This window comes from Ascaphus truei, chromosome 12 (assembly GCF_040206685.1).
Source record: "Ascaphus truei isolate aAscTru1 chromosome 12, aAscTru1.hap1, whole genome shotgun sequence".
Classification (NCBI taxonomy): domain Eukaryota; kingdom Metazoa; phylum Chordata; class Amphibia; order Anura; family Ascaphidae; genus Ascaphus; species Ascaphus truei.
The window spans coordinates 48,563,430-48,590,411 of record NC_134494.1 but is presented as its reverse complement, the minus strand read 5'-3'; the positions used below and the strand labels follow the sequence as shown (position 1 = coordinate 48,590,411).

At 43.5% G+C, this 26,982-nt stretch overlaps 1 protein-coding gene across 1 annotated transcript in view; it reads right to left on the bottom strand.

Moving 5' to 3' along the window:
* The window catches only part of LOC142464235 (vomeronasal type-2 receptor 26-like), a 55,904-nt gene that overhangs the window by 14,319 nt on the left and 14,603 nt on the right, over positions 1–26,982 (bottom strand). Inside the window, exon 3 of the mRNA XM_075567641.1 lies at positions 417–644. Within this exon, the coding sequence (XP_075423756.1) occupies positions 417–644 (228 nt within the window). The remainder of the gene's footprint in view (positions 1–416; positions 645–26,982) is intronic.

The window sequence follows — 26,982 nt, the reverse complement described above, 5'->3', positions numbered from 1 at the left end:
TATCAGAAACTAGCGCTACTATTTTTTTTTTTTTGTGTATATATATATATATATATATATATATATATATATATACATATATATATATATACATATATATATATATATATATTTTTTTTTTTTTTTGTTTGGTGTGCAGCATTGTTTATATATTTTGCCCTATTCCCTAAAGTCCATGGCCCTGCTTACTATGAATAATGCTAATTTCTAAAAGTATCCCAAAATAGAGCCATTTCAGAAAGCCTTAGTAATATTTTGCGTATGAGCTGGGATCGGTATGTGTATATTTTGCTTTATTTTTTATACATTTAATAACAAAAAAATTGAAAATTGTTTTTGAAAAAAGTGGTTTGCATTCCACTTATCCATGAATAATGACAAGAACTTTAATTAACGAATTTAGCATTGTTACTTACCCCCTTTTTATCAAATCCCCATATGATGATGCTATCATTGACAAGTAACTGTTGTCCATGAGAGGTAGAGGAGAGATATTGTCCAACCTGGATGCTTCTTGATGTTTCATTAGGATAGATCACATAGTTTAACAAATCCAATTTACTTGTTGAGCTCCCCATTTCATCAAAGAAGATCTCATCTCCAGAAGGGGTCTTAAAATGAACATGTTTTAAATACTGTGCAAGCTAAGGAGAATAACAAAATACAAGAGAGAACAATTATGTTGCATATTCAATCAAGGGTTTTCAAAACTGCATTATTAGTACAGCAAATTACACCTGGCTGCTAATACTTACTGGACTTTAGAAATACAGTACATGTGGCATTCTTTGAAGATATTATACAGTCTTTTTCTAAGTATCTATCAGTACATAAGGTGCCTTTGTTGATCTGCAGCACTGAATGTGATCATCATCATGAGTGACTGGAATCTTGCGCATTATCTCTTGAATTAGCTTTGTTTGGAGGCACGAGGACAGCAGGCATGGCAGAACAGTGAATTGGGGCCATAGTGCAAAAATATTTTTGGGCATCCCTGCACGCGATTTCTCAGGCCTTCTCTAACTTGTCACGGGGTGCGCCAATGGCAGACTCATATTTTTTGTGGGCCTTCTCTGTAAGTGCGACGTTTAAGTCTTACGCTCTGTTGCGTCTATTCCAGTTGTGTAGAGGACTCAGCGTCTGTGTTGTCAATCAGTTTCGTGGTGTCTGGTGAGACTCCGAGTCCTGCCATGCTGCGGGTGTCTGTAGGCCTTTGTCAATGTGTGTGGGGTGCGGTCTGTTACCTGTGTTAATGGTGGTCGACTGCCTCAGATTGTGCCAGCCCGTGTCCTGTAGCGGTCAGTCTAGTGATAGCTGTACTCACAGGTGTCCGTGGCTCTGATCCCTGTCCTGACTGGATGTCCATAGCATGGCCCTTTGTTGGCATACCTGTTGGGACGTAGCTTAGGGGTGGATTTAAGGGGCTTGTACCTTGGCTTGGGAAGCTACACTGGCGACACACTTTATTCGAGCTCGGCTAGTCCCACGAATTCGGGTATACTCGGGTGTATTGAGGTTTGTGACTGTTTTCTGCCCGAGTGCATTGAGGTATTTTCCAAGCAGGGATTGAAGCATTTTATTCCCGCTGGCTGCAATAATGCACAGTATATATATATATACTGCATTACAATTCATGAATTTATGCCATCTGGTAGACACGCGAAGCATTGCAGCCTATTAAATCCTAATCATTATCATTTAACAGATCAGCCGCCCATCAGCCAGGCATGAACCCAGGCTGGGAAGGCAAATGCAACGGGGCTTGTCAGAGGTGAGGAGCGGCGCATTCCAGGTATCTGCCAGGTACATACCGGGTATTTGCTCGAATAAAGTGTGTCGGTGCAGTATGCTGAGTTGCCATGTGTCTGCTTTCTCTATAGTTTGTCCGTGATCAGCCTCTCTCCAGCTGTTTTTACTTTTCTGTCCTAGGTTTACTAAGACTTAATAAGCAGTTAACCCATCTCCTTCTTTCTTTCACACAAAGTCTTCTTTGGATTTATGATGGTTTTTATTATTGGAATACAAACAGTAATGTAGGGAAAACATTTGGGAATGCATAAAATAAGGAATAAGGTAAGAAACAATGCTATCACAGGGAGAACCGTGGGGAAGAACAAGGCAGAAGACTACAATATCTAAAAAGACCTAACGTCCGGGATTGACCTTCAGGGAAACAGGCGGAAGCAAGTGCTAGTGAGAGATGAACAAACCAAAACCACAGGGATCGGGAAGGGTTTTTGCTGATAGCAATAGCAGGAAACAAGATAAAAATACAGGGATGGAAACCACACAGCGTACATTACCATTGTCCAGAATTAGACTTACCGCAGTGGTGTGTGAAGGCAGAAGCACTTATAATCCATTCTTCTACTAAATATTAATGTTTCATGAACATTTGAAATATTTGTGATATGCATTTCTTAAGAAGCAATCAAAAGAAACCACCCAAAACATAGGTGGTTAAAGACCCCAGGTATGTGCAACCATTACCAATGAACGTGTAAGTCGATGAACTAATAATGTCAGTAAATATTAATACGGCATGTGGAGAAGTGGGCAGATTAAGGCTAGAAGTAGCCCTGATGGAGAAGAATCAAAACAGGCATCCAGAGAACGAAGATGTGCACCAGAGCTTGTGATTTAATTAGCAATAAGGCAATATTGAGCCTGGTTCTATATCGAATGTGGGATTACTCATCCAGTATGGATATGGTAAAATCTAAAGATTATTATTAATATATTTTTTTTAAATAGACAAGAACTAATGTAAGTGCATATATACATGGTGAGGTCTAAACAAAATATAAAAACATTCGACAATAGCAATTGATCTGATTGGTGGAGAGGGAATGTTTTTCCCTATAAAGAACACCCCATCTAGCAGGGAGGCCGATTCCTTGTGTGGTGTAGCTCCCCTCCTGTTAGGCATTCAATATAGAGCTAAAGGCACTCTTTATAGGGCAAGATTCTCCCTCTCCACTCCTACCTTGTCTCTCTTCCTTCTGTCAGGGACATTGTAGGGCAGTTAGAAGGAGAGACCTCACGGTATTACCCAGCACATAGCTACTTTGACATTTTTACCGTGTTTACCAACACATTGAAAAGCTGACATTGAGCATTTATGAAATGTCTGATGGTAGCTATGAGCATAAGTGATATCCACAAATTGAATTAATAGTTTTACAGTGGATATCCTGTCACAGCCAGGGAATTTGGGGTATTGGTGTTTCACATTAGTGATATCACGTATATACACACTTCCTTGGGCTTTTGGGTCCTATAACTGGACTTTATTATCTTGGTTATAAAAGTTCACATTGTGGCTACTCATATCAGTTTATATGTGGCACAGAATTTTTACTCTGAACTTCATCAATTGCGGTGACGGTAGGGGCAAGCTAGCCAGCACATTAAAGGTTAAGTCCCACAAAAAGCGTAAATAAGAACACAAATAATACAATAGTGATAGTGATCTGTTCTAAAAGTCTAATTAGAGCCTAGGTGGGCAACGTATTTTTCAATGTAGCCACAGGTGTGACGAATGAGAAGTGAAAATAGCCACACCATGTAAAAATTGAGAAATTAAGTTGCTCAATCGAACATTGAAAACAACACACACTGTTTGAACAAGTTTATTCAAAACATGCACACTTTGACTACTCAGTTACAACTGCCTGAGACGCAAATGATGAAAATTCTTCAAATTGAAAATGTAAGACAATTTAATGCGAAATTTGACTCCTTACTGACAAGTTGCAGAAACATTGGCTGAATATCTGTTCTCAATCTTATCTCTGCCTCCAAATTTACATCAACAATTCGAGATCTGTATATGGACTTGATGCATCCCATTGTAGAGAACGTTGATTCACACACTCACGTTGATCCAAACATGGATAATAATTTTGAAATGACAGTTTTCAAAGTTGGGAGATGGTTGTCAGTCAGAATAGATTTACATGTATCTGTGACTGAAGAATTCAGGTAAAGTGTTCCAGACTGTGAAGAGAAAGCAAATCACCTTCAAGCCCGCGGGTGTCCAAAGACAGAAGGATGGAAATTTCTTTGCTTGAATTTGTAATATCAAAGTGGAATGGAGCACGCAATAATTTAAATGCCAATTTGAAGTCTTTGAAATCAGAAAAATGTGATTCAAATTTCTGGGACAGGTTTTTTATCCAGTTTACGTAGAGTTGCCGTTTCACGCCGAGTAAACCAGCAGTGCGCAAACTGGGGGACGTGCCCCCCTAGGGGCGCGCAAGATTGTTTAGGGGGGAGCAGGTGGCGGAACCTGGTGTATGCAGGCCGGCAGACACCAAAACATGCTGTTTGCGGGCGGCGATATTGCCAGGAGCAGAGAGAAAAGCAGTCGGTAGCTGCAATTTCTCTTTCAGCCATTAGGTGGCGCTGTGTGGCACAGCTCATGCAGCTCCTTCTTTGCCTTGCTGCATGCAGCGTGATAAGGTGAGTGTGTGAGTCAGTGTGTCATGGGGAGGGCGTGAAAGAGAGACATGGAGAGGTGGGAAGGGGGTGAAAGAGAGACATGGAGAGGGTGAAAGAGAGATATGGGGAGGGGAGGGTAAAAGAGAGACATGGGGAGGGGAGGGTGAAAGAGAGACATGGGGTGGGGAAGGTGAAAGAGAGACATGGGGAAGGGGGTGAAAGAGAAATGGGAGGAGGGGTGAAAAAGACATGGGGAAGGGTGGTGAAAGAGAAATGGGGAGGGGGTGAAAGAGATACATGGGGAGGAAAGGGTGAAAGAGAGACATGGGGAAGGGGGTGAAAGAGAAATGGGAGGAGGGGTGAAAGAGACATGGGGAGGGTGGTGAAAGAGAAATGGGGAGGGGTGGTGAAAGAGAGACATGGGGAGGAAAGGGTGAAAGAGAGACATGGGGAGGGGAGGGTGAAAAAGACATGGGATGGGGATGAAAGAGAGACATGTGGAGGGAAGGGTGAAAGAGAGACATGGGGAGGGGGTGAAAGAAAGACATTGTTAGGAGGGATAAAATAGAGACAAGGGGAGGGGGAGTTAAATAGAAATGGGGAGAGGGGGTGAAAGAGAGACACGGGGTGGGGAAAGAGAGAAATGAGGGGGTGATAGAGACATGAGGAGGGAGGATGAAAGAGACCTGGGGAGGGGGGGGGGTGAAAGTGCAACATGGGAGTGAGAGAAAGACACTGGGGGGAAGGGGAGAGTGACACTGGAGGGAAGGGAGAAACACACACACTGGCTGGGAGAGAGAGAGACACAGGGGGAGGGAAAGTGAGAGAGACACTGGTGGGAGGAAGAGACACGAGGGCTGGAGGGAGAGAGACACACTGGGGGAGGGAGAGTGTGTGAGACACTAGGGGGAGGGAGAAAGAGAGAGACATACACTGGGGGGAGGGAAAGAGAGAATGGGGGGAGGGAGGAAGAGCCACTGAGGGGAGGGATAGAGAGACACTGGAGAGGGAGTGAGAAATACTGGGAGAGTGTGAGACTGTGGAAGAGGGAAGAGAGGTCCTGATGTGGTGGGGAGAGATTAATAATACAGCATAAATGGGGACACTATTAGACAAATATCATAATATTTATTTTTAAGTGATGTAATTTGTGTTATAAATACTTTTTTGATGTGTCTCGGGCTGGCGGCCAACATCATGGGGCACACGGGGGCTGCGGAGGTACGGTGGCTGAAGAAAAATGGCTCCAAAGAGGCCAGGGGAGGAGCACGCCCCAGCGCAGTGACATGAAACGCGCTGCAGATCTGTCCGGCACCGTGGAGTGATTGATGTTCCAGCTGCAGCTGCACACTTTGCTGTGTCTGCTGCTGCTGGGGAAGAGGGCAGATGAGGGAAATTCTGGCTGGGGAGGAGGTGATTCCCCTTTCAGACTAATGAGCTGCACACCCACTGGTAGCAGGGCCTTCCAGCACCTGGAGTAGCCGGAGCAGGCCCCCGCCTCATGATCACCTATCCCCAGGGAGCTCCAGCAGGACAGGAAGAGATCAACAAAGCAACCCCCCCTCCCCCCAGCTAAACGGAGGGATGAAGGTCAGGCAGAGATGGCAGAATTGGGGGGCTTGAGAGGAGGATGAGTTTTGGGGGTCTGAGGGTTATTCTTTGGGTCAGGGAGGGACACTTGGGAGTGTTGATCAGCAGGGGAGATCCATCAGTACCCCCCTTGAGTTTGGTTATTGGGGTCCCTGATCCCTGGGCAACATTTAAAATGGAAATAAATAAATAATACATCATACTGGTAGGTAGGAGTGGATGACACTGGGGAAAGCAAATGGGAGGAGGAAAAAAGGGAAGGGAAGGGGAAAAAAGGGGGGGGGAAGAGGGAAGGGAGGAAGCAATGAGGTGGATGAATGCCCCCCTCAAATGGATTGTCTTTGTGCACCAGAAAAAACATATTACCAGATGCCAGCAAACAATAAAATAAACAGTAAAATCTACGTAAATACCAGCACTCACTGTCTAATAGCTAAATGATGAAAACAGTTGTAATGCAGAATAAACATTTAATAACAAAACGACCAGAAATAAATCAAATGTGTTTGCAGAAACCAGTATCACAAATGGGCATGTCACAAAGTGAGGGGTGGGGGGGAGGGGGTGGGGAAGGAAAAGGGGAAAAAACATGAAACACAAGGAATATACACAAAATGGAGAATGGCAAGTATGCTAGGGGGGCGACGTTTCGAGGGACTACCTCTTCATCTGGCCCATTCCCCCTGGTCCAAAAGATCCCAGAGGTACTTCCCTAAGCCTCCCTTCCCCTATAACTGGTCAAATCAGACACCCCTTAAAATAGATAGCAAACATACAGTGTAGGCTAAATACAGCTAAACAGCTAATAGCAGGGCAGCAAGAATCCACTAAAGTCAATGCCAGTAGTTCAAGTACCACAAGAAACTGTGGGCAATAGTACAGTAAAGGCTGAACACAGCTTGCAAGAAAGCAGCTTGCAAGAAAGCACCAGGAGTCCACAACAGTCAATGAAAGGTTAATGGGAATAGCAAATGAACACAGTAATCAAACCCTCTGGCTCTGCTCCTTGTGCACTCCACACGAGCATTGCCCACAGTTTCTTGTGGTACTTGAACTACTCCTCATTTTTTTCTAGAAATCTAGTCAGGTTTGCAAAATGGGTCCAATCGTCTTTCTGAGTTTGCACCAGAATGAGGTTCAGTTTTGACTTGAATTGTTGAGTATGCTGTGCCAGCTCACATATTACTTTACCCTTTCCCTGCAGCTTCACGTTTAATTCATTTAAGTGAGCCATATCGCCCAGAAAATGTAAATCACACTGCATGAAGGGTTCTCAATGTCAGAAATGTTTCTATCTGACGTTTCTCAACAATAAGTTTTTTAATTTCAGGAAGCCAATAGGGAAACTGTTCCAGAACTTTTCCTCTGCTCAACCATCTCACATTTGCATAGTCAGTAAGATCATCGAAATCACAGTCACCGCATTCTTTAAAGGCCTCAACAAACTGTCGATGGATGAGGGAACTTCCACCTGGGATGTAATTCACGATTTTCACAATCATGTCCATCAAAATGTTCAACGTATCGGTTCCGAGCATCTGAGCACAAATTCTACTGATGCAGAATGCAATGGAAGGCGGGCAGCAGGTTTTTCACACCATTCTCACTCAAATGCGGCTTCAATCGAGAAACAAATCCCGATTTTCTTCCAATCATTGCGGGTGCACCGTCCGTTGTAATAGAAGCGAGTTTTATCATATCTAGGTCACATTTTTTTTAAAGCTTTTTTGGCAAACTCCAATTAGCCACACTTTGATGGCCAATTAGCTACTCGTGGCTATTGGCTACAGGGTTGCACACCTTAGAATTAGAGGATTGCTGCCCCCAAATAGCAGGTTCCAAGCCACTATAATAAAGTAACACAAGCCAACAGAGCAGCGCAGAGCCCCAATAAGTGAACACTAGAAGGCAATAAAAGTACACTGGTATAACGTCCTCCTCCAAATGAGTAGCGGGACCTCCTCAGTACAAGAAAGCCATTGAGCTCTGACAAAAACAGAAGAAAAAAAGGCAACCATACTGTAACAATGTCATTCTATTGTGTACGCAGGCAATCACAATCGCACTTACAGAAAGTCCAATGAATTCAAGCCTTGGGTGCTAGTGACGGGACACCCGCTCCTTAATTGCAAGCAAACACTGGAAGACGCGCTCTGATACTGAGGAGGTCCCGCTACTCATTTGGAGCAGAACGGAGGACGGTATCGTTATACCAGTGTACTATTATTGTCTGCTAGTTCCCACTTATTGAGGCTCTTTGCGCTCCTTTGTTTGTATGTGGTAAGTACACTTCTGTGTATCCTCCTGTAAAACAGTTTATTCCCCATGTTGCTTGCTGCTTTGCATTTGTAAGGCTGCGCTTATAGTGCGCGCGATGGTGACGCGACGGATGATGTCACCCATCGCCGCTATCGAAAGTTGTAATTCGCTTTGCGGCGAGGTCGCGGGCTACCAGGTCTTTGATTGGTTCAGAGGCTGTCACATGTGGCGACAGCCTCTGAAAAATCAAATTTGACTGGCTTCAGAAAATCGAATCGCTCCCGTCGCGCTTACTATAGCACACGTGATGGCAATACATTTGTTTTGCCGCGACATACACACACATACTGTACACACACATACACACACACATACAGACATACACACACACATACACACACATACATAAACAGCGGCGGTAGCGGCGCAAATTCATTATTGTCTTCATCTTCTCCCTCGTCGGTCGGCCCAACCTCACTGCCATGCGCACACGGCACCATTATAGAAAGGCTGACTAACCTCAGCCAACTATAACTGCCGCGCACGGCGGAGCAAGACGCCCTCTATAGAACAGCCCTTAAGCACCAATGACTTCAACTAAGCGTTTCCTGTAACTGCTGGTCAATCTCTCACATCAGTTTTGAGGAATTTGGGCCCATTCCTCCTTAAAGAACTTCAACTCAGTGACATTTGAGGGCTTCCTTGCATGGAGTGCTCGCTTCAGGTCCTGCCACACCATTTCGATGGGGTTTAGGTCAGGACTTTGACCAGGCCATTCTAAAATGCGGAATTTCTTCTTTTACAGCAGTTCTTTTGTAGATCTGCTTGTATGTTTAGGATCATTGTCTTTCTGCATAACCCACTTTCACTTCAGCTTCATCTCACAAATGAATGGCTTGACATTCTCCTCTAGAATCTTTTGATACAATGCAGAATGCATGTGTAGCCAGGTCCCCCAGGTTTACCCTCACCTCCGCTGCAGTGGGAGAGTTAGGGAAGGTTGCAGAGCGTGCAGGGAGCGCTTCGGTGCACAGGTGGCTCCGCGGTGGGCCGAGCACCCAGGGCGCCGCCATTTTGGTACTCGCGCATGCGCAGTGAGTCCCGCGCTGGAAGAGAGTTTGCGCATGCGCAGGGAGTGGCTGCGGTAGCGCGTGAAGCCCAGACCAATAGGAGTAGGGCTAGAGTGGGGAACTACATGTCCCATGAGCATCCACAAGATCAGGTGAGGCCGGAGAGCCAATAGGAGGACAGGGACTCTGCAGGAAGAGGATAGTAGGTTGCGCAGGGGAGCACATTGCTCAGTCCAGAACAGGAAGTGAAAGAGGTAGGAGCTCAGGGTGTAGAGAGGTAATTAGCCTCTACACTATGCCAGAACCTTTCCCCTAGGCCCTGAGTCACAGACAGTTTGTGATTACTACAGGGACAGGCCCTAGACTAGGAACCTGCCCCATTAGTGTGTTAGTACAGAGACACTGCGGTCACTGCAGAGTTGTATCAGAGGTTTGGGATCAGACCTCTTCAGAGACATCAGTATCCACCCGGGTGAGATCGCCCCGGAGGAGCATCGCGGAAGGCCCTGTGTCTGCTGATCCTTTGCAAAGATTGTTTGCGGGTCCGAGTGCAGGAGCGCTCGGCAGGTAATATCTACTAAGTGCACCAACTGTAAAATTTCTCATCCTAGTGGCTGCGCAGTCACCACACACATACTTGGGGGTTTGCGGTGTGTGGGACATTGGACACGGTGTGGGGAACACGGTGGAGGATTGCGTCCTGCGAGTCGCGTTGGCTAGTTGTGTCTCCTCAGGGAAGAATACTGACATCTCATGCATATAAGGTTATGGTTACCATTAGTAAAGATGCTATTTCTTTTACATGCTGTGTGAATATTATTGTGTTGGTGTCCTGCGAGGAACAAACCCGCTCTGCTGGGAGCCATCGCAGGTGGAGGCGCTGCATCTGGTAAGATACAATACGTATATATATATTGCCCCAGGCTCTCCCTGGCAGAGGCTCAGGCCCTGCAACTCAACAGGTTATACAGCATTGGTAGTCTTCCTGTATTCTCGGAGAAGCAGGGCTACACATGGTTTTGTTAATAACATATACAAACCTAACTAAAACCCTAAATTAAAAAGCGCTAGACTTATAATAAGTGCACCAAATGAATAAACAAACAGTGTTCGTGCCAACAAATGAATAAGTGCACAGGTGATCCTAATCTATAAATTAATATACCCACTAACGACCTGGATAAAGAATAATCAGCTGGGTGGAGCTGCCTAGGGGATTTCAATTACAATTTTTTCTATAAACTTGTCACATGGAAAACAGTAAAAAGAAAAAGCAATCCCAGGCGCTTGTACCTGACAGCAATCATTCAGTGGATACACATTATAAGGGATAAATGTCCACAACAAATGTCCAAAAGTATGTTCCAATTATGTTCCAGTCCTGGATCCTCCTTGCCAATCCCCTGAGGAAGTGGCCAGTAGCGTCACGAAACATGTTGGGAGGATCCTAAGCACGTTGCCGGTTGAGGAGTGTGGAGTGAGCCTTACAATGACGTCATCAGTGCGCGCGCCTGGACACGCGAGCGCGACCGCGGGGGTGACCACCCAGCACATGCATTTTGGAACTGCGGCTCTGCTCTGGACACGCTGCGGATGGCAGCAGTGTTTCACTTTTAGCAGAGATACATTGTAAGTGTGTTTCTCTGCCTTGCCATTTTTAAATTAAAGCTTTGTAGATCTGCACCATCTTTCTCCCTCTGTTTACTTTCTGGGGGAACTGATGTGGTGCTAAGTGTGGGAGTGCAACAACGGATTCCAGGGAGCGGCAGCTTTTTGTTTTTACTGTTATGGTTTTGTCAATGATGGCAAGCCGTCCAGCAAACCCGCCCCAAAATCATCACACTCCCATGCTTGACAGTTGGAATGAGGACGTTCGAACGCAGTGTTTGGTTTTCACCAAACATAACATTTCTCATTGAGGCCAAAAAGATCTGCCTTTGACTCATCTGTCCAGAGAACATTGTTCCAGAAGTCGTGTGGATCATTTGTATATTATGCTCTTTAACTAACTTCAGATGGGCAGCAATGTTCTTTTTAGAGAGCAGTGGTTTCCTCCTGGATATTCTTCCATGAGTAGCATTCTCGTTCAGTCTTTTTCTGATAGTTGAGTCATGAACACTCACATTAGCCAAGGTGAGAGTGGCCTGCAGATCCTTGGATGTTACTCTGGGGTTCTTTCTGATTTCCTGGATGAATTGATGGTTTATTCTTGTAGAGAATTTGGTAGGAAGATCGCTCCTGGGAAGAGTGACTGCAGTCTTGAACATTCTTCACTCTGTCTGACAGTGGATTGGTGAACAGTGGATTTATGAAGCCCCAAATCATTCGAAATGGGTTTGTAACTGTAGAGGGAGAGGGGGGTTGGCCCGGTATTAAAGGGGTTGCACCCCATATGGCCACACCCTGACCTCACCAGGGAGGCAAGGGGTTAACTGGACTGCGGTCCAGGAAGGTGGTTTACACCTTGTCATTTCATGAAAATGTATGTTCCCCTGTTCCCATGTTTCATTATAATCCTGTATTTTAAAGATGTTTTAAAGTGCATTTCTGTATCTCCAGTTCTGGAGGTCGCAGAGAGTTGATATTTGGCCAATATGTGGAGTCACTGTAGGCATTAAGAACTGGCAAATTTCGACCCACTGAGCCCACCAGATTGGAACTTATTAATATGTGTATATATTAAAGTATATACATGGTATTTTGGATCTGCTCTGGAAATGCAGACCATCTGCTATGCTAATAGGTCATGAAGGGCAGCCGGCTGATTGAGCCTAAGTACTGTGATCAAAAGTTAACTGCCTGATTGTTTACACTAAGTACTAATCAACAGACTCTGCCACTCTAATTGTTACCTGAGGGTGGAGAATCATCAAACTGGAGTGGTTTGTAAGTGTTATGTCTACACCTACAAACAATGCAGATACTTCATTTGGTAGACTGGTCATTGCCTTTGATTTAATTATGGGGCTACCCATAGAGTACCAGTACACATGGGCTAATTAGCTGGGGGGCATGGGTTAATCTATGTCGCCACGTTAGGGATTGGATACAGATAATTGTTCACCAATAGTCTGTATTCAATGTTAAGAATAGGGTTACACAGGTATATAAACTGTGTCAACCCTACAGTTTTTAGTTCTTCTTCTGATACCATCTTGAATGTCACCGGATTGCTGGAGAATTGCTAGCTGATGCTTCTCCATTCCCCAACCCTAAGTAAGTGTTACCTTATTGTCTGTAAATTGTACTATATTGTTGTGTTCACCTTATTTAAGGAATAAATATATTTTAATATTTCTAAGCCTCGTTCAGTTCAACCCAGATATTTGGTGTTCATTATATCTTGTCATAAGCTACCGTGACAATAACCCTTTCTAGACTGATGAGCATCAAATAACTGCTTGTCTGAGGTCCTCAGAGATTTCTTTTGATCATGGCATGACTTGTTAACACACACCTGTACGCTGAAGACCAAACTCACAAAGTTTCTGATGTTTATATAGGATGGGGCCTCCCAAACTCACCCATGAAGATCTACCTAATTATTTAAACACCTGATTCTACTTATCTCCTTTCATTTAGCTGATAAAACCAGGGTTTTACTTACTTTTGCACATACCCTGACTTCATTGTTTGTCTATTTCAAATATAATGTGTTTTTCAAAAGACATGGAATTGGTTCATATAAACCCTTTTGGATTTGTAAGAAAAGACTGGTTTTGATTCAAGAAGGTTATCATGGGAAACATGATTTACATAAATTTTACATTTGTAATTTACAAATTTACATAATTATCATTGGAGTTCGCAAACTTTTTCTCGCCACTGTATATGAGTAATTATTTATTGCATGAATGTCTTACCTGAATAAGACAAATTGTCCTGTATTTAACGAATGAAAAGACAATATAACAGAGCTTCCCAAGTGAGATACTGAGCAGAACTCTGCCCACGAATGTCTTAGCGCCGTCTCTTCCATGTATTAAAGAGCAGTGAGGAATGCAATGTTGTAAGTCCCATACAGACCTTTCATCAGGTCCATACGGGACCTGAAACGTTGTTTTCTTCACTGCTCTTTAATAAATGGCAGAGACCGCACTAAGACATTCGTGGGCAGAGTTCTGCTCAGTATCTCACTTACAGTAGGAAGCTTTGGTCTATGTTTTTCAGTCTCTCTTGTGCTGGACACACATCAGATTCTTTCCCACCTACTGTGCTTCCCCAAAATATTTTTCTGTATTTAAATAAGAAATCCAATAGTAGTCATTACTTTTTTTTTTTTAATAAACATCAAGCAGTGGGTCCGGGAGCTGAAATTAATGCGTTTCAGCCCGGAGAACCCCTTGCTGTCACATAGGTTATTGGTTTATTCCCCTATGTGAAACCACACCTTTAACTTTATTAGTTCAGCTGTATATTTATGTACTTTGCTGATCACTTACCTTTCCAGGATACAAAGTATTAATTTTTGATAAAGGGATCTTTTGCTTCTGGAAATAAGTTGAATACAGGTTGTGTAAAGAATGTGCCAAAGCATATACTGCAGTGTAAACACTGTACGTGAGTCTGAAATTATCAACGTCATAGTCAGAGGTAGACAGTAAACTGAGTGACTCATTATCTGTGCAGATATAGTATTTCTGGAATTTGGGGTGTGCATTGCAACTAAATGTTGTCCTCCACAAATCCCTTATCATCCTGTTGTTTGGATATATGGATGGACTTGCTCTGTAGAGAAATTCCTTCAAACCAGGAATGTTTCCTTTTGGAGGAGAGAACATTAGGGAGCCATTTAGGGCAGGCATCAGTGTTCTGGTCTGATAATTATTTGCCACTGATACGGTAGCAGGTAAAATCAAAACCTTTGTAATGATCTGAATCCGGGTCATAAATTCGAACAAATTTATCCCATAATCGAATGTGAGGTAGGTGATTATCACTTGGGCTGAAGAATTCCCTATCACATGAAGAGCATGTCGATGGTATTTTTTCCAATCAGAAATATCATCCAATGGTAGCTGCAATAAATAGGCAACACAGTTCCCACTTGTGATGATTTCATTTCTTAGTTCCTCGCTGGCTCTTTGGTTACTGTCATCAATTGTGGTCACAATCCCAACCCAAGTCCAACCAAAGTGCTTCAGTAACTGTAGGATTGCTGCATTTTGGACAAAATCAGTAGGGACAGTCCGGAAGAATAATGGAAACTTTTTCCTGTCATTGAAAATGGAATCCATTGCTCCATAACTGATCTGTCAAATATAGGAAAATATGAGACATTACTTATTGCACAGTATTTGCCAAGTAGATTCAGTGGCATATTGAAATGTGGGCATACAAAGCATTAGATTGCAGGCTTCGTGACAGTGAAGCAGGAGGTTAGACTTGCATTATCTAGATTTTTTAAAGCTCAAACAAGTTTCTTTGTTCTTTATTCTATATATGCAATTAAAGTTTATGGAGATTTCCATCTGATCGAACGGACATAAGGACACACACGTATATATATAAATATATATAACAAAAAACAGAAGCGCATGCCCCATAGCATAATTCAATTTGAATACATTTGTAGTTTGAGATCTGTAAAAATGCACACTCACTAGTGTAGATGTTTAAAACGCAGTTCGTTAAACCTGATACAAGTTGGAGTCACTCACAAAGTTTCTGATCTTTATCTAGGATGGGGCCTCTCAAACTCATACCTGAAGATCTACCTAATTATTTAAACACTTGATTTTAATTATTCTCTTTAATTTAGCTGATAAAACAAGGGTTTCACTTACTATTTCACATACCCTGACTCTTAATTATGCATTGTTTGTCTAATTCATACATCATTTTGTTTCAAAAGACATGGAATTGGTTAATATAAACCCTACTGGATATTTAAGAAAAGACTGGTTTTGATTCAAAAAGGTTATCATGGAAAAACGATGAAATGACCATTGCGGTTCACAAACTTGTTATCGCCACTCTATATATTGTGACCGAGTCACTGTCTGTGTAGGTCAGAGAGAAGTGCAGTATATGTGCCTTCCAGCATGCAGGAGGTTAAACTCCTCTGGAGAGGCTAGCTGCAGGTGCACCTAATTAAGGCAGCCTGAAGTCCTTAATGCAAGGCGGTTTTAAAAGGCAGTCTGCAAGCTGCCAGAGCTGAGAGACTTTCTTCACACAGTAAGGTCGCTGGTTGGTACGGTTCCCCAGGCCAGCTGGACGCAGGACCTAATGGGATCCAGCAAAACAAACCTCCATGAAACCGAACAAGCCTTCTGGACGTAGCGCTTGTCTACAAGGACATACAATAGATGTAACTCTTGCTCAGCTAAAGTAGTAAAAGAGGGGGAGGTGCATCTCTGCGCTAGTTACTGATTAAGCAGAAACTAAATAAAGAAAATGCAAAACCAGTTGTGGGCACTCAGCCACCTTTCGTAGTGATAATAGTTCAAATAAAACTTTAATAGATACATTTTAAATAATGGGGTAAATTAAACAACAATCAACGATGTGTACCATTAATGAAGCACTAAAGTGGGTGCTGGGCATAACTTAAGTTATCCAAGTGTAGAAAATTGTAGAACAAAAGTTAACATACTGTACAGGGGACAACCCCAGAAAAGTATAGTCAAGGTAAAAATCTGACTCTTTGTGGGGGGGTTGGCAATTGCTCCTCTGTTATTCGGGGGCCCCTACTCTTCTCAGTGTTCATCAATGATCTTCCCACAGCTTGTCAGGAAGTCTCAATACACATGTATGCAGATGACACAATCCTATATGCGCTCAGCCATAGCCTCTCTGACCTTCAACACATACTACAGTCTGACTTTTTGAAACTCGAAAACTGGATTTCCCAAAACAAACTGTTTTTAAACACTGACAAGACTGTAACAATGGTATTTGGGACCAAGACTAAATTTTTAAAGCTTGCAGTGACTGAGCTCCAGATCAGAACCAACACTAACACCACCCTAACCCCTGTCACTAGTTTTAAATACCTGGGCTTATGGTTCAACTCCCACTTAACATTCGGGATGCACCCTGACATCCAAGACCTATGCCAAACTAGGGGTACTTTACAGGAACAAACCCTCCCTAAGTCTCCTGGTCAGAAAGCGTATCGCACAGCAGATGCTAATGCCAATTATCGACTATGGAGACATAGTATACGGCTCAGCACCCCAAACCACCTTAGCAAACTTGACACCATCTACAATTCAATTTGTCGTTTTGTTCTCCAATGCAACTATGTTAAATGTCCTTAAATTCGCTTTTTCTGTAGATTCACATCAGTATAACAGAATTCAGCATTCTTGTCGTTTGCACACAAAAACAAAACGTTTATTTTGAAAATAATTACTTACATACAAAAATAGTAAGAATGACGATGGTGATGTTTCAAATAGATTGATATTCTTAAGAATAGTTGCACATAGTAACCTTCTTTCTGTTAATATTCTCTTCAGGTATTAACATGTCCTTTTCTCCTCTTCATGGTATTATCAATCTGGCCTGGTCTTTCTTCGTCTGGCCTATCTTCTCTCCATCCTTCCTTCCTAAACTCACTAAGCTCACTGCTGTATTTATCCATAAAGACCCACCCAGTCAGCCATTTTAACCTTTAAGATGTTATATCCCAACATGGTATTCACCTACATTACTGATGTCATATGAACTACTTCTGAACATATAAGTAGTTTCAAACTTACTGAATTGAAAAGTCTTATGCAGCATTTTTCCCAGTTAGGACTTGCAGCTGTTCAACAACTTGAGGCCACGAATTGACCTTTTGGGTCAATTCTGTCTGTCAGAATAGATCTGACCTTTCACTTAGAATACTGCACATGTAACAATAACTGAATATACAATCAGATAATATATAGATATGAAGGAAAGTCCAGACTATTATACTGTATACTTTAACATTCTGCCTTTGATAACAGATTCATTCATTACAATGTAATTATTGCTAAATTGGATTTCTTACAAACTACAACACACATCACTGTGAAATGCTCAAAGAACTAGATTGGTCATCACGCGAGTCTAGGCGCAAAGTTCACATTTCCTGTCTTGCCTTCATATACTTTCTGGACAAGCTACCAATCTATCTGAACAAGCTCCTCACCCCTACCACATGCAGCACGTATCATCTGAGATCTGACACCAAAAAACTGTTCATGGTCCCAATGCTCAACAAAGTATCCAGCCACTCCTAATCCTCTTACCGTGAACCCCAAAACTGCAACAACCTTCCGGAGACTCTCACATCCACCATGTATTATTTGTCTTAACTCTGTGCCCAGGACATTCTTGAAAACGAGAGGTAACTCTCAATGTAGTTCTTCCTGGTAAAATATTTTATAAATAAATAAATAATACTACCTTGCCCTATACCCCATAACGGGGCCTGTATCTCATGAAGTAGGGGGTCCCCGGACCTGAAACCAATGCGGTTCAGCTCCGGAGACCCCCTGCTCATGTACACTATTATTAAAATGTATTTTCTTAATGCACGATCGCCTGTAACAGCCATGCATGGAGATGAAGAATCTCCATGCAAATGTTACAGGAGGATCTTTTTTTTCTATCAGTTATCGTACTTGAAGCACAGTAACAGGGGGGGGGGAAGCACGCACGATCTGGCAGATTTGAGCACGTCCGATCCCGAATGCGCTGAACCCTTTAGTGAAACGCGCCTCCAGCTTCACTTTTTAGCAGACGTTTTATTTTTTTTCAGGCCAGCGCAAAAGCTCACAGCTTAGTGCATAGCCCCCATGTATTTAAATCATTATGACATCTTAAATCTATTAACTCAATCTTATACACTCTCATTATTTATTTATTATTATCTTGTTCTAAATATAGGGTAACTCTAATTTATACATATCAGAATTATATAATTATATATGAATTTGGAAAATTGTGGATTATATTATTGTAAATTTAATTTATACATATCGGAAGTATATACTTTTATATACAATTGAATAGGGATTATATTATTTGAATTATTATTTGAATTATAATAATTATATAACCAACACATCACACTCAATTTTATTTTATTTCAATTTAAAATATTTCTTTGTGGTATTAGTATAAAACTATTATTATATTGTGAGTTGTAAACATATATAGGGGCAGAGGTTCTTGTTGATATAAAGCCAGACATACTATTCAATATTTTATCGGCATATATAATATAACAGATATTTTAAATGACCAGTATAATGAGATTAACCATGTAGATAGAACTTATTTTATTTTCAAACACATAATTTAATAGCCGCAATACATACAGCTTGTAGGATACCTCTCTCGTATATAAAGAGATTATTTCTTATCATTATCATACCTCTTTCCTAAATAGAAAGATTATTTATTATCATAGGAAATTTTATCACTTTAATATTATCTCGGTCACTTATATATGATCGTTAGATTTTTGTATATATAAAAAATCATCGTGAAAGGAGTACTTAGTACCTGACACACACAGTTGGAATTAGAGGCCTGGGTCAACCAAACCTAACTCTAAAGAAAATCTGGGTCATCCAAATGACCGGGCTGAATCGCACATTTACTTTATATGAGAACTGTCTGAAAAGAGAGTACTGAGGCCAAATGAGAAAGTAATTAATTTACACTAGAGAGAGAACTAATTCACACAACTTGAGAAAGGACTGATTCCCACAAAAAAACTGGAAATTTAAATAGATAATTCTAGTTATGGGAATTACATATCTTTTGATAGACACCTAAATATTTATGCAGACATATTGGAGAAAATTGTTTCCCAATGATAGCTACCACTCCAGAAAATATTGTAAAGGCACTCATTTGAATTAACCATAATAGATGTCTACACACAAGTAACACATCATAGCCCCAACAGAGAATTTGCACTGTACAGTAGTAAAACAGAACCACAACCAAATCAAAAAAGGTCTCACCAGCTAGCTAGTCCCTCAAAAATGAACAAAGATCAATATCGATGTTTAGATCATTAGGTACTAGAGTTTTAAGGGTATAGATCTAATATGTTTCCTGTTTTGAAGTTTGGTTTACTTTATTGCCCCCTCTCCAGCTGTATGCCAGCTTTCTATTCCCAAAAACCTCAAACCCATAGGGTTTTGGTTTGAAATGCTGCCAATCCTGAGTCTTTGCTGGTTATAGATCCTCTTATTCGGAAAGGTCAATCCTAGGGCGAAGCATACAAGAAAAAAACTTCATAGTGTAATATGTAATGTTCAACCAAAAAGATGCTTAATAGACTATAAAAATGCCTACTTACAAGATACACCTGTATCTAACTCAGCTGATAGAAGCTGAGCAACACCGTGTTGCGGTGTACTGAACTCCGTCGCTGTGTTCCCGCACTCAGCTCCAATCAGTGTCCCCAGAATAAACAGAAGGGGAAGATAGTGCAAATCTATGAGGCTTTAATTAAAATACAACAATACACAGAGATACACTTACATTGTATCCTGGTTAAAATGTGACACTTGTGCCGTCCGCTACATGTGCCGGCTGAGTCTCAGTTGCTGCGCGTCTGCCCTTGCGCTCCCTAGTCGCGGGTCGCCGAGCATGCGCCAATGACGTGACTCTGAGGCTCGCTGCACACTTCCTGGTTGGCAACGTGAATTGGCTCCTCCTCCTTACTAGTTTCGTGACAGCATGTCACTTCCTCAGGGGATTCCCCAGGAAGTGTGCAGCGAGCCTCAGAGTCATGTCATTGGCGCACGCTCGGCGACCCGCGACTAGGGAGCGCAAGGGCAGACGCGCAGCAACTGAGACTCAGCCGGCACATGTAGCGGACGGCACAAGTGTCACATTTTAACCAGGAATTAATGTAAGTGTATCTCTGTGTATTGTTGTATTTTAAATAAAGCCTCGTAGATTTGCACTATCTTCCCCTTCTGTTTATTCTGGGGACACTGATTGGAGCTGAGTGCGGGAACACAGCGACGGAGTTCAGTACACCGCAACACGTGGGGTTCGTGGAGCGGTGAGAGACCTGGGCTAAAGCACAGCTTCTATCAGCTGAGTTAGATACAGGTGTATCTTGTAAGTAGGCATTTTTATAGTCTATTAAGCATCTTTTTGGTTGAACAATACATACTACACTATGAAGTTTGTTTCTTGTATGCTTCGCACTAGGATTGACCTTTCTGAATAAGAGGATCTTTAACCAGCAAAGACCCAGGATTGGCAGCATTTCAAATTGACACTTATTTGTGGATATTTGTGGTGGACTATTTTCGTCAAATAGTGCAATAATCATTGCGTTTGTAAGGTACTAGCGCCGGGGATGTTTTTTTTGTAATTGTATGTTTCTATTTAACTAGTTGTAGAAGACAACTTGTAACTATTATCCCCTGGGCTGTTTTACCCAGTCCAATTATCCTTAGTTGGGTGATTGGGGTTTATTTTTGGTAGCACTCTTGGATCTATACATCATAGTTTATTATTCACTATTCATTATCATAGTTTGTAATATTTTTATTTATAAAATTTAGGTCTAGCGCTTTGTTGAGGTTTTAGTTAGATTTGTTTTTCCATAGGGTTTTGGGCATGATGCTCCTTGAAATGTTCAGGCACACTGTGCTGAATGAGGCCTTTTTCAATATTAACAATGTGTTCCGCAATGCGAAGCTTTAGCTTTCAAGTAGTTCTCCCAGCATATTGTTTATTGCAGGGACATTGCAATACATATGTAGCCAGGTCCCCTTTGGCTCCCCAGTTCCCCAGTGAGAAGGCAGATGCGGGGGCGAGCGCGTCTCTCGGTGGAGTCAAAGAGGCACGGCGCAGCTATCTTTGTTATGTCCGCACGGGCGCAGAGGCTCGCGCATGCGCAGACGCGAAACTGAGGCCAATATAGTGAGCGCGAAGGGGCAGAGATGGCGCTCCGTAGCGCAGGGATTCCCCAAGGTCGCGCAGGCGCAGAAGAGAGCAGTGGCGGCCATTACAGGGTTGCACAGGTGCGGCAGACATAGCCGGCCCTAATGTTAAAGAGGTCCTGAGTGGACTACAATTCCCAGCAGCCTCTTGGGATTGCCCTTTCACCTACATCACGTGCAGCCAGCAAATGGGGTTTGCAGCTTCACCTGTGGGAGAAGGATACAATGTTGCGAGGACCACGCTAGGCAGTTGGAGCTGGGAGCAGGAAGGGGGAGGAAGTGTGTAAGGAGCAAGGCTCTTACACTAGGCCAGGTTACCCCCAGGCCCCAGGTAGGTCCCAATCCCCACTAGGTTAGTGGGTAAGTTCTTAGGGAAGGCCCCTTAGGTAGGGTCCCTGCCCTTAGGTGTGTGTAAGTCTTGTCAGTGACACAGCTGCAGTGCTGTGTGCTCTGACAAGAAGAGACAGTGTGGCTTTAAGTGCAGCCATAGCAGTTAGCTTTGTTTGTGTCAGTGAGAGGCCCCTCATAGGAAGAAGAGGGGATTGTGTTCTAGTTATACAGTGTGTGTATATCACCAGTGCCAGTTGCACGTGGTGAGCTGCCAGAGTCTGGGATCAGACAGAAGCTACCGGAAGAGATCTTCTGCGTGCAGGAACTAGAGTAGAGGTATACCCAAGGGCCCAATTAGTCCCCGGAGACACTGCAGATGGAGACTGTATGGTATAGGGTCGGCCTTAGGACAGGGACTCCTTCACCATACTTAGAGAGGAAGAGGAAGGCTGCCTGACAGTGATTGATTGTCAGTACAGTGTGTAGCAGAGACTGTGATTAAGGAGCATTCCGGCTGGAGATTCCTTCCCCTGTGGAGTCAGCAGTTGCATCCATTCCTGCAGAGAACAGCACAGCACGCCGTGGGATCATTGTGCGGTGTTTCTGAATTCCAAGGATTTTCCTAATCAGAACTCATCAGGGAGGTAGTATATAATTGTCACGGTTGTGCTCGCCACAAACCTGGGTCGGACCGCGTGGCTGAGGTGGGGTTGTAAAAGCACCGACCTTAGGGTTCACATTATCGCAGGTTAAAGGGGAACCAGGGGAGCGAACACAAGTGGCCAGAGACTGTTTTAAGTCCTTGAGGCAAATAGCCTTACTAATGAGATCATAACGGCCTCTCTTTTGCAAAGGGGTTAAACCTTCATACATATACGGACCCTCAATCCGAGGTAGAATCTCGCATAGATACTGGGACTGGTCTACAGGCCGGGACAGGATTTCAGACAGAAACTTACCAACCCGCACCACAGGGCGGGCCGAGTTTGTGTGGCCGAGCATACTGTCACGGTTGTGCTCGCCACAAACCTGGGTCGGACCGCGTGGCTGAGGTGGGGTTGTAAAAGCACCGACCTTAGACCGCGCAGGCTGATCCGGATTGCGCAGTTCGTAGTCGTACGTAGCAGGGTCGGGACTGGAGAAGGCAGCATCGTCAGTGGACAAGCCATGGTCAGGACTGGAGAGATCAGGAAAAACGTTATTCAAGCAGGAGTTTGGCAACAGGTAATCAGAAGTTCCCCGCTTCAGCTTAGGAGCGTGAGCGCGGGCCTGGTTTCTGTGCGTGCGGCGACCATGGCCCATGGTACTGGTCTCAGGAAGGGGTAGGCAGACCGGAGTGGGCACACGGCCAGGCAACACTGGTAAACCAGTGCTTCAGCGCAAGAGTCCAGAGCGGGCCTGTGCAAGGAGAGAGAGAGCTACAGACCTCAGGACTCGTAGACTGTCCGCTGCTAAGGGTAGGGCAGCAGACCACATGAAACAGGGAGCTGAAGTATACACTAGAGGTGCTCCGCTTCAGCACAGGAACCAGGACAAGGCCTCTGCTATGGAGAATGAGCAGCAGGCCCCAGGAACCAGTAGATAGGCTCTGCTGAGAAAGGACAGCAAGCCTCAGGAAACAGGGAGCTGAGGTCAACACTGAAGAGACCTCCACTTCAGCACAGGAACCAGGACACGGCCTCTGCAATGGAGAATGAGCAGCAGGCCCCAGGTACCAGTAGATAGGCTCAGCTGTGGAAGGATAGTGGACCTCAGGAAATGGAGCTGAAGTCAACGCTGGAGAGACCTCCGCTTCAGCACAGGAGACAGGAACAGGCCTCTGTGTGATACTAGCAGCCGGCCTCAGGAAACAGGGAGCTGAAGTTAACATGGAGAGTACTCCACTTCAGCACAGGAGACAGGAACAGGCCACTGCGTGAGACTAGCAGCCGGCCTCAGGAAACAGGGAGCTGAATTTAACATGGAGAGTACTCCGCTTCAGCACAGGAGACAAGAACAGACCTCTGCGTGAACTAGGGAATAGAACTTTGAGAGATTAGTACACAACAGAGCCAAGCCTTAGGGTTTATGGCAGAACACTTGTGACAACCAGGAAGGGTTATGCTCGGCAGGGAAGCATTGTGGGAAAGGTGTCTTTAAAGGTCAGTGAACCAATAGCAGAGGGGGCGTGTGACAGCATTGCCTCAATGAGTGAACTCAGGGTGGAGCTGCAGCAAACATCTGGAGCAGTGATCCAGGGCTGCACAGGTCTCTAAGGCAAGGCAAACAGCAAACTAAGATGCGGATCCGTTACAATAATAAGTGCACCACCGGGCCCCAACACAGGGAAGCGCTATCCCTCACACTCACACTGGTCTTTATTGTTGTGGACACTCAAGGGACTGAGGGGAATGTGATGATGGACATGTGGGTGTGGGTATGGTATGCATTCAGGTTGATGCACTGTTGTTCATATGATGTATTGAGGTTATGCAAAGAGCGTTTCATTGGAGTTATTGTTCAGGCTCAGTAAATACTGTTTATTCACACGGTGTGCATTTACTGTATGGTTGTTCTGGTGAGGGCACACTCCCACCCCGTTGGGATCCCTCATCAGTGGAGGCGCTGCACCGAGTGTAAGTACATACCCCAGGTTCCCCGTGGCGGAAGCTCAGCTCTCCTTGTTGCCAAACAGGTATCGCACCACACTGATAAGTAGTCAGATACACCTACCCACCCCAATCTCACTTAGGTTGGGGATAAGAGGGCTACACATATATAACATGATCTGAATTACAGTCAATGAAGTTACCGATTTCAAAAACGTCTTGTGTAACCATAGATTGTACAGATTTACAAGCTTTCATAGAATGACTGTTTAATCTACATCCTTTGCACTTTAAACATTTAAAGAAGCCTTGGGTCACATCATGTCTTTTCACTATTTCATTTTTAAAACAGCTTCGCACTATTCTCTGTTTTAAGTTTGGGACCTTTATGAAAATCACTTTTGTTTGTTTTTTGGATAATTTTCTGAAGAATGGGATCCTTAAGTAGGATATCCCAATGTTTATTTATTATTTTTCTTATTTGTACCGAGGAGCTATTAAACTGTGTTATGAAAGGAACTGATACAGTGTGTATTTCATTATTTGCAATTGGAATATTTTCTTTGTGTGTTATTAGAGTGGTTCTCTCCACTTCTAAAACTTTTTCATATGCCTTATCCACAATAGATGTCTTATATTTTCTCTCTTTAATTTTTTTCATCATATTTTTCGCTTGATCTTGTGTATAGTTTCTTTTTAATCTTTGTAGCTGTCCTAATGGGATATTGTTCAACCAATTATCCAAGTGTCTACTATCTGCCTCCAGAAAGTTGTTACAATCTACTTGTTTGATATGAGTCTTTGTTCCCACACAACCCTCAGCTATGTAGATATGCAAATCTAAAAATGTAATTTCCTTTGTGTAGTCATCTGTGTAGTGAACTGCAAATTGTAAGGGTTATTATTTAAATTAGAAAGGAAAATCTCAAGTCCTTCCATACTCCCTCCCAGACAAAGAGGATGTCGTCAATGTATCTATGCCACTGTACCAAGTCTGCGCCAAACTCATTCCCCGACCAAATATATTCATCTTCCCATTTACCCATGAATATATTGGCATAATTCGGCGCAAACATGAAACCCATGGCAGTTCCCCTTTTCTGCAGGAAATATTGTTCTCCGAACCAAAAATAGTTGTGAGATAGAATGAATTGGATGCTATCCACAATAAATCTGATCTGGTCCAATTCCAATTCTCCTGATCTAATAAGATTTTCTTGAACCGCTATACAGCACTGTTTAAGGTCAATTACTGTATACAGCGATGATACATCGCATGAAACTAAGATGTAGTTTGATTCCCATTTCAATTGTCCTAGAATGTTTAATACATGAATTGTGTCTTTCACATAGAGCTTAGTAACTGGTTCCTTAAGAAATTGATCTATATAACCTGATAAATTTCATGTCAGTGACTTAATTCCCAAAACTATCGGTCTTCCGGGCTGGTTTATGATGTCCTTATGTCGTTTTGGAAGATAATAGAATATGGGGATCTTTGGTGTCTCTATATTCAAATAGTCCCATTCAAATTCATTGAGGATCCCCTCATTCAATCCTCTGTTTAGTAATTCTAGGAGTGATTTTTGAAAAGTAGATGTTGGATTATTCTCCAATTTTATATAGGTCTGTGTGTCATTCAATAACCTAAAAGCTTCCTTGTTGTAGTCTGATCTATTAAGGACAACCACTCCTCCCCCCTTATCAGCTGATTTTATTACAATGGTTTCAATTTTTGATAGTTCCTGCATGGCTGTAATCTCTCATTTTGTCATGTTTTAAGGGTATCTTGTACTGTTTCGTTTTTCAATATCCTCTTGTACAAGTGTAACCCTTCTATGGTACCCAACCCAACATGAGATTTGGGGGGTACACTCCTTCTGGTCACTCTGAGAGGTTTTGGTGCTGTGACCTGCTGGTAAATAGGAGGGCTGAGGGCTCTGCGGTGTTGTGGGGAGAACCCAGGACAGGGACAGGAGGTGTGGGACAAGTTACCTTGTTCTCTCAGGGTGCACAGCGCCTTCAGCCAGCAGGGATCTTCTGGGGTCTCCAGAGGAGAGACCCCCACTGACACTCCATTCTCCAGACACAGGAACAGGGACACACACAGCAGCATCTTTTCTGTGGATCTTTATTTAGCATAGGTGTGCAGACAGCATATCTTATAATATATAATTGAAAGCACTGTATGCCTGTCTGGATGTCCGAGACAATCGCATTGCACCTTTGGCCTGTCACTCCACCTCAGGCCATGCCCGCCCCCCGCACATGCCTGCCCCCGCACACCTCTCATTGGTTGGCCATGCCCGCCCCCGCACCATGCCCGCCCCCGCACACCTCTCATTGGTCTGCGGCCAACACCACTGCCACACCGTGATAACCCTCACTGAGCTACACCACTGACACACTCTCCCACCCCTCACTGAGCTTTGGGAATCGCAGCACCTAACCCTCACTGCTCTGAGACATTTGCACCTCTGAGACATTTGAAACTTTTTTGGGACCACGCTTCACAACTCTCAACAGAGAAAACCCTGACCACCTGCTACCAATCAGGTACAGACTCTTACCTCGATAAATATTTATTTCACCACTGCAAACATACACCGCACGATCACATCCACACACCGCCTCTTAAAAACACCACCCCCAACCCCCCAGCCCACATCGCAGTCTGCTCCAGGCCTACCGACACAGCATTAACTCCCCCCCCCCCACCCAAACAACATCGCAACACCATAAACCTCCCCAACCCCCCCCCCCCCCCCCCCGCTCATCACCTCGCCAACGCCCACCGCACGG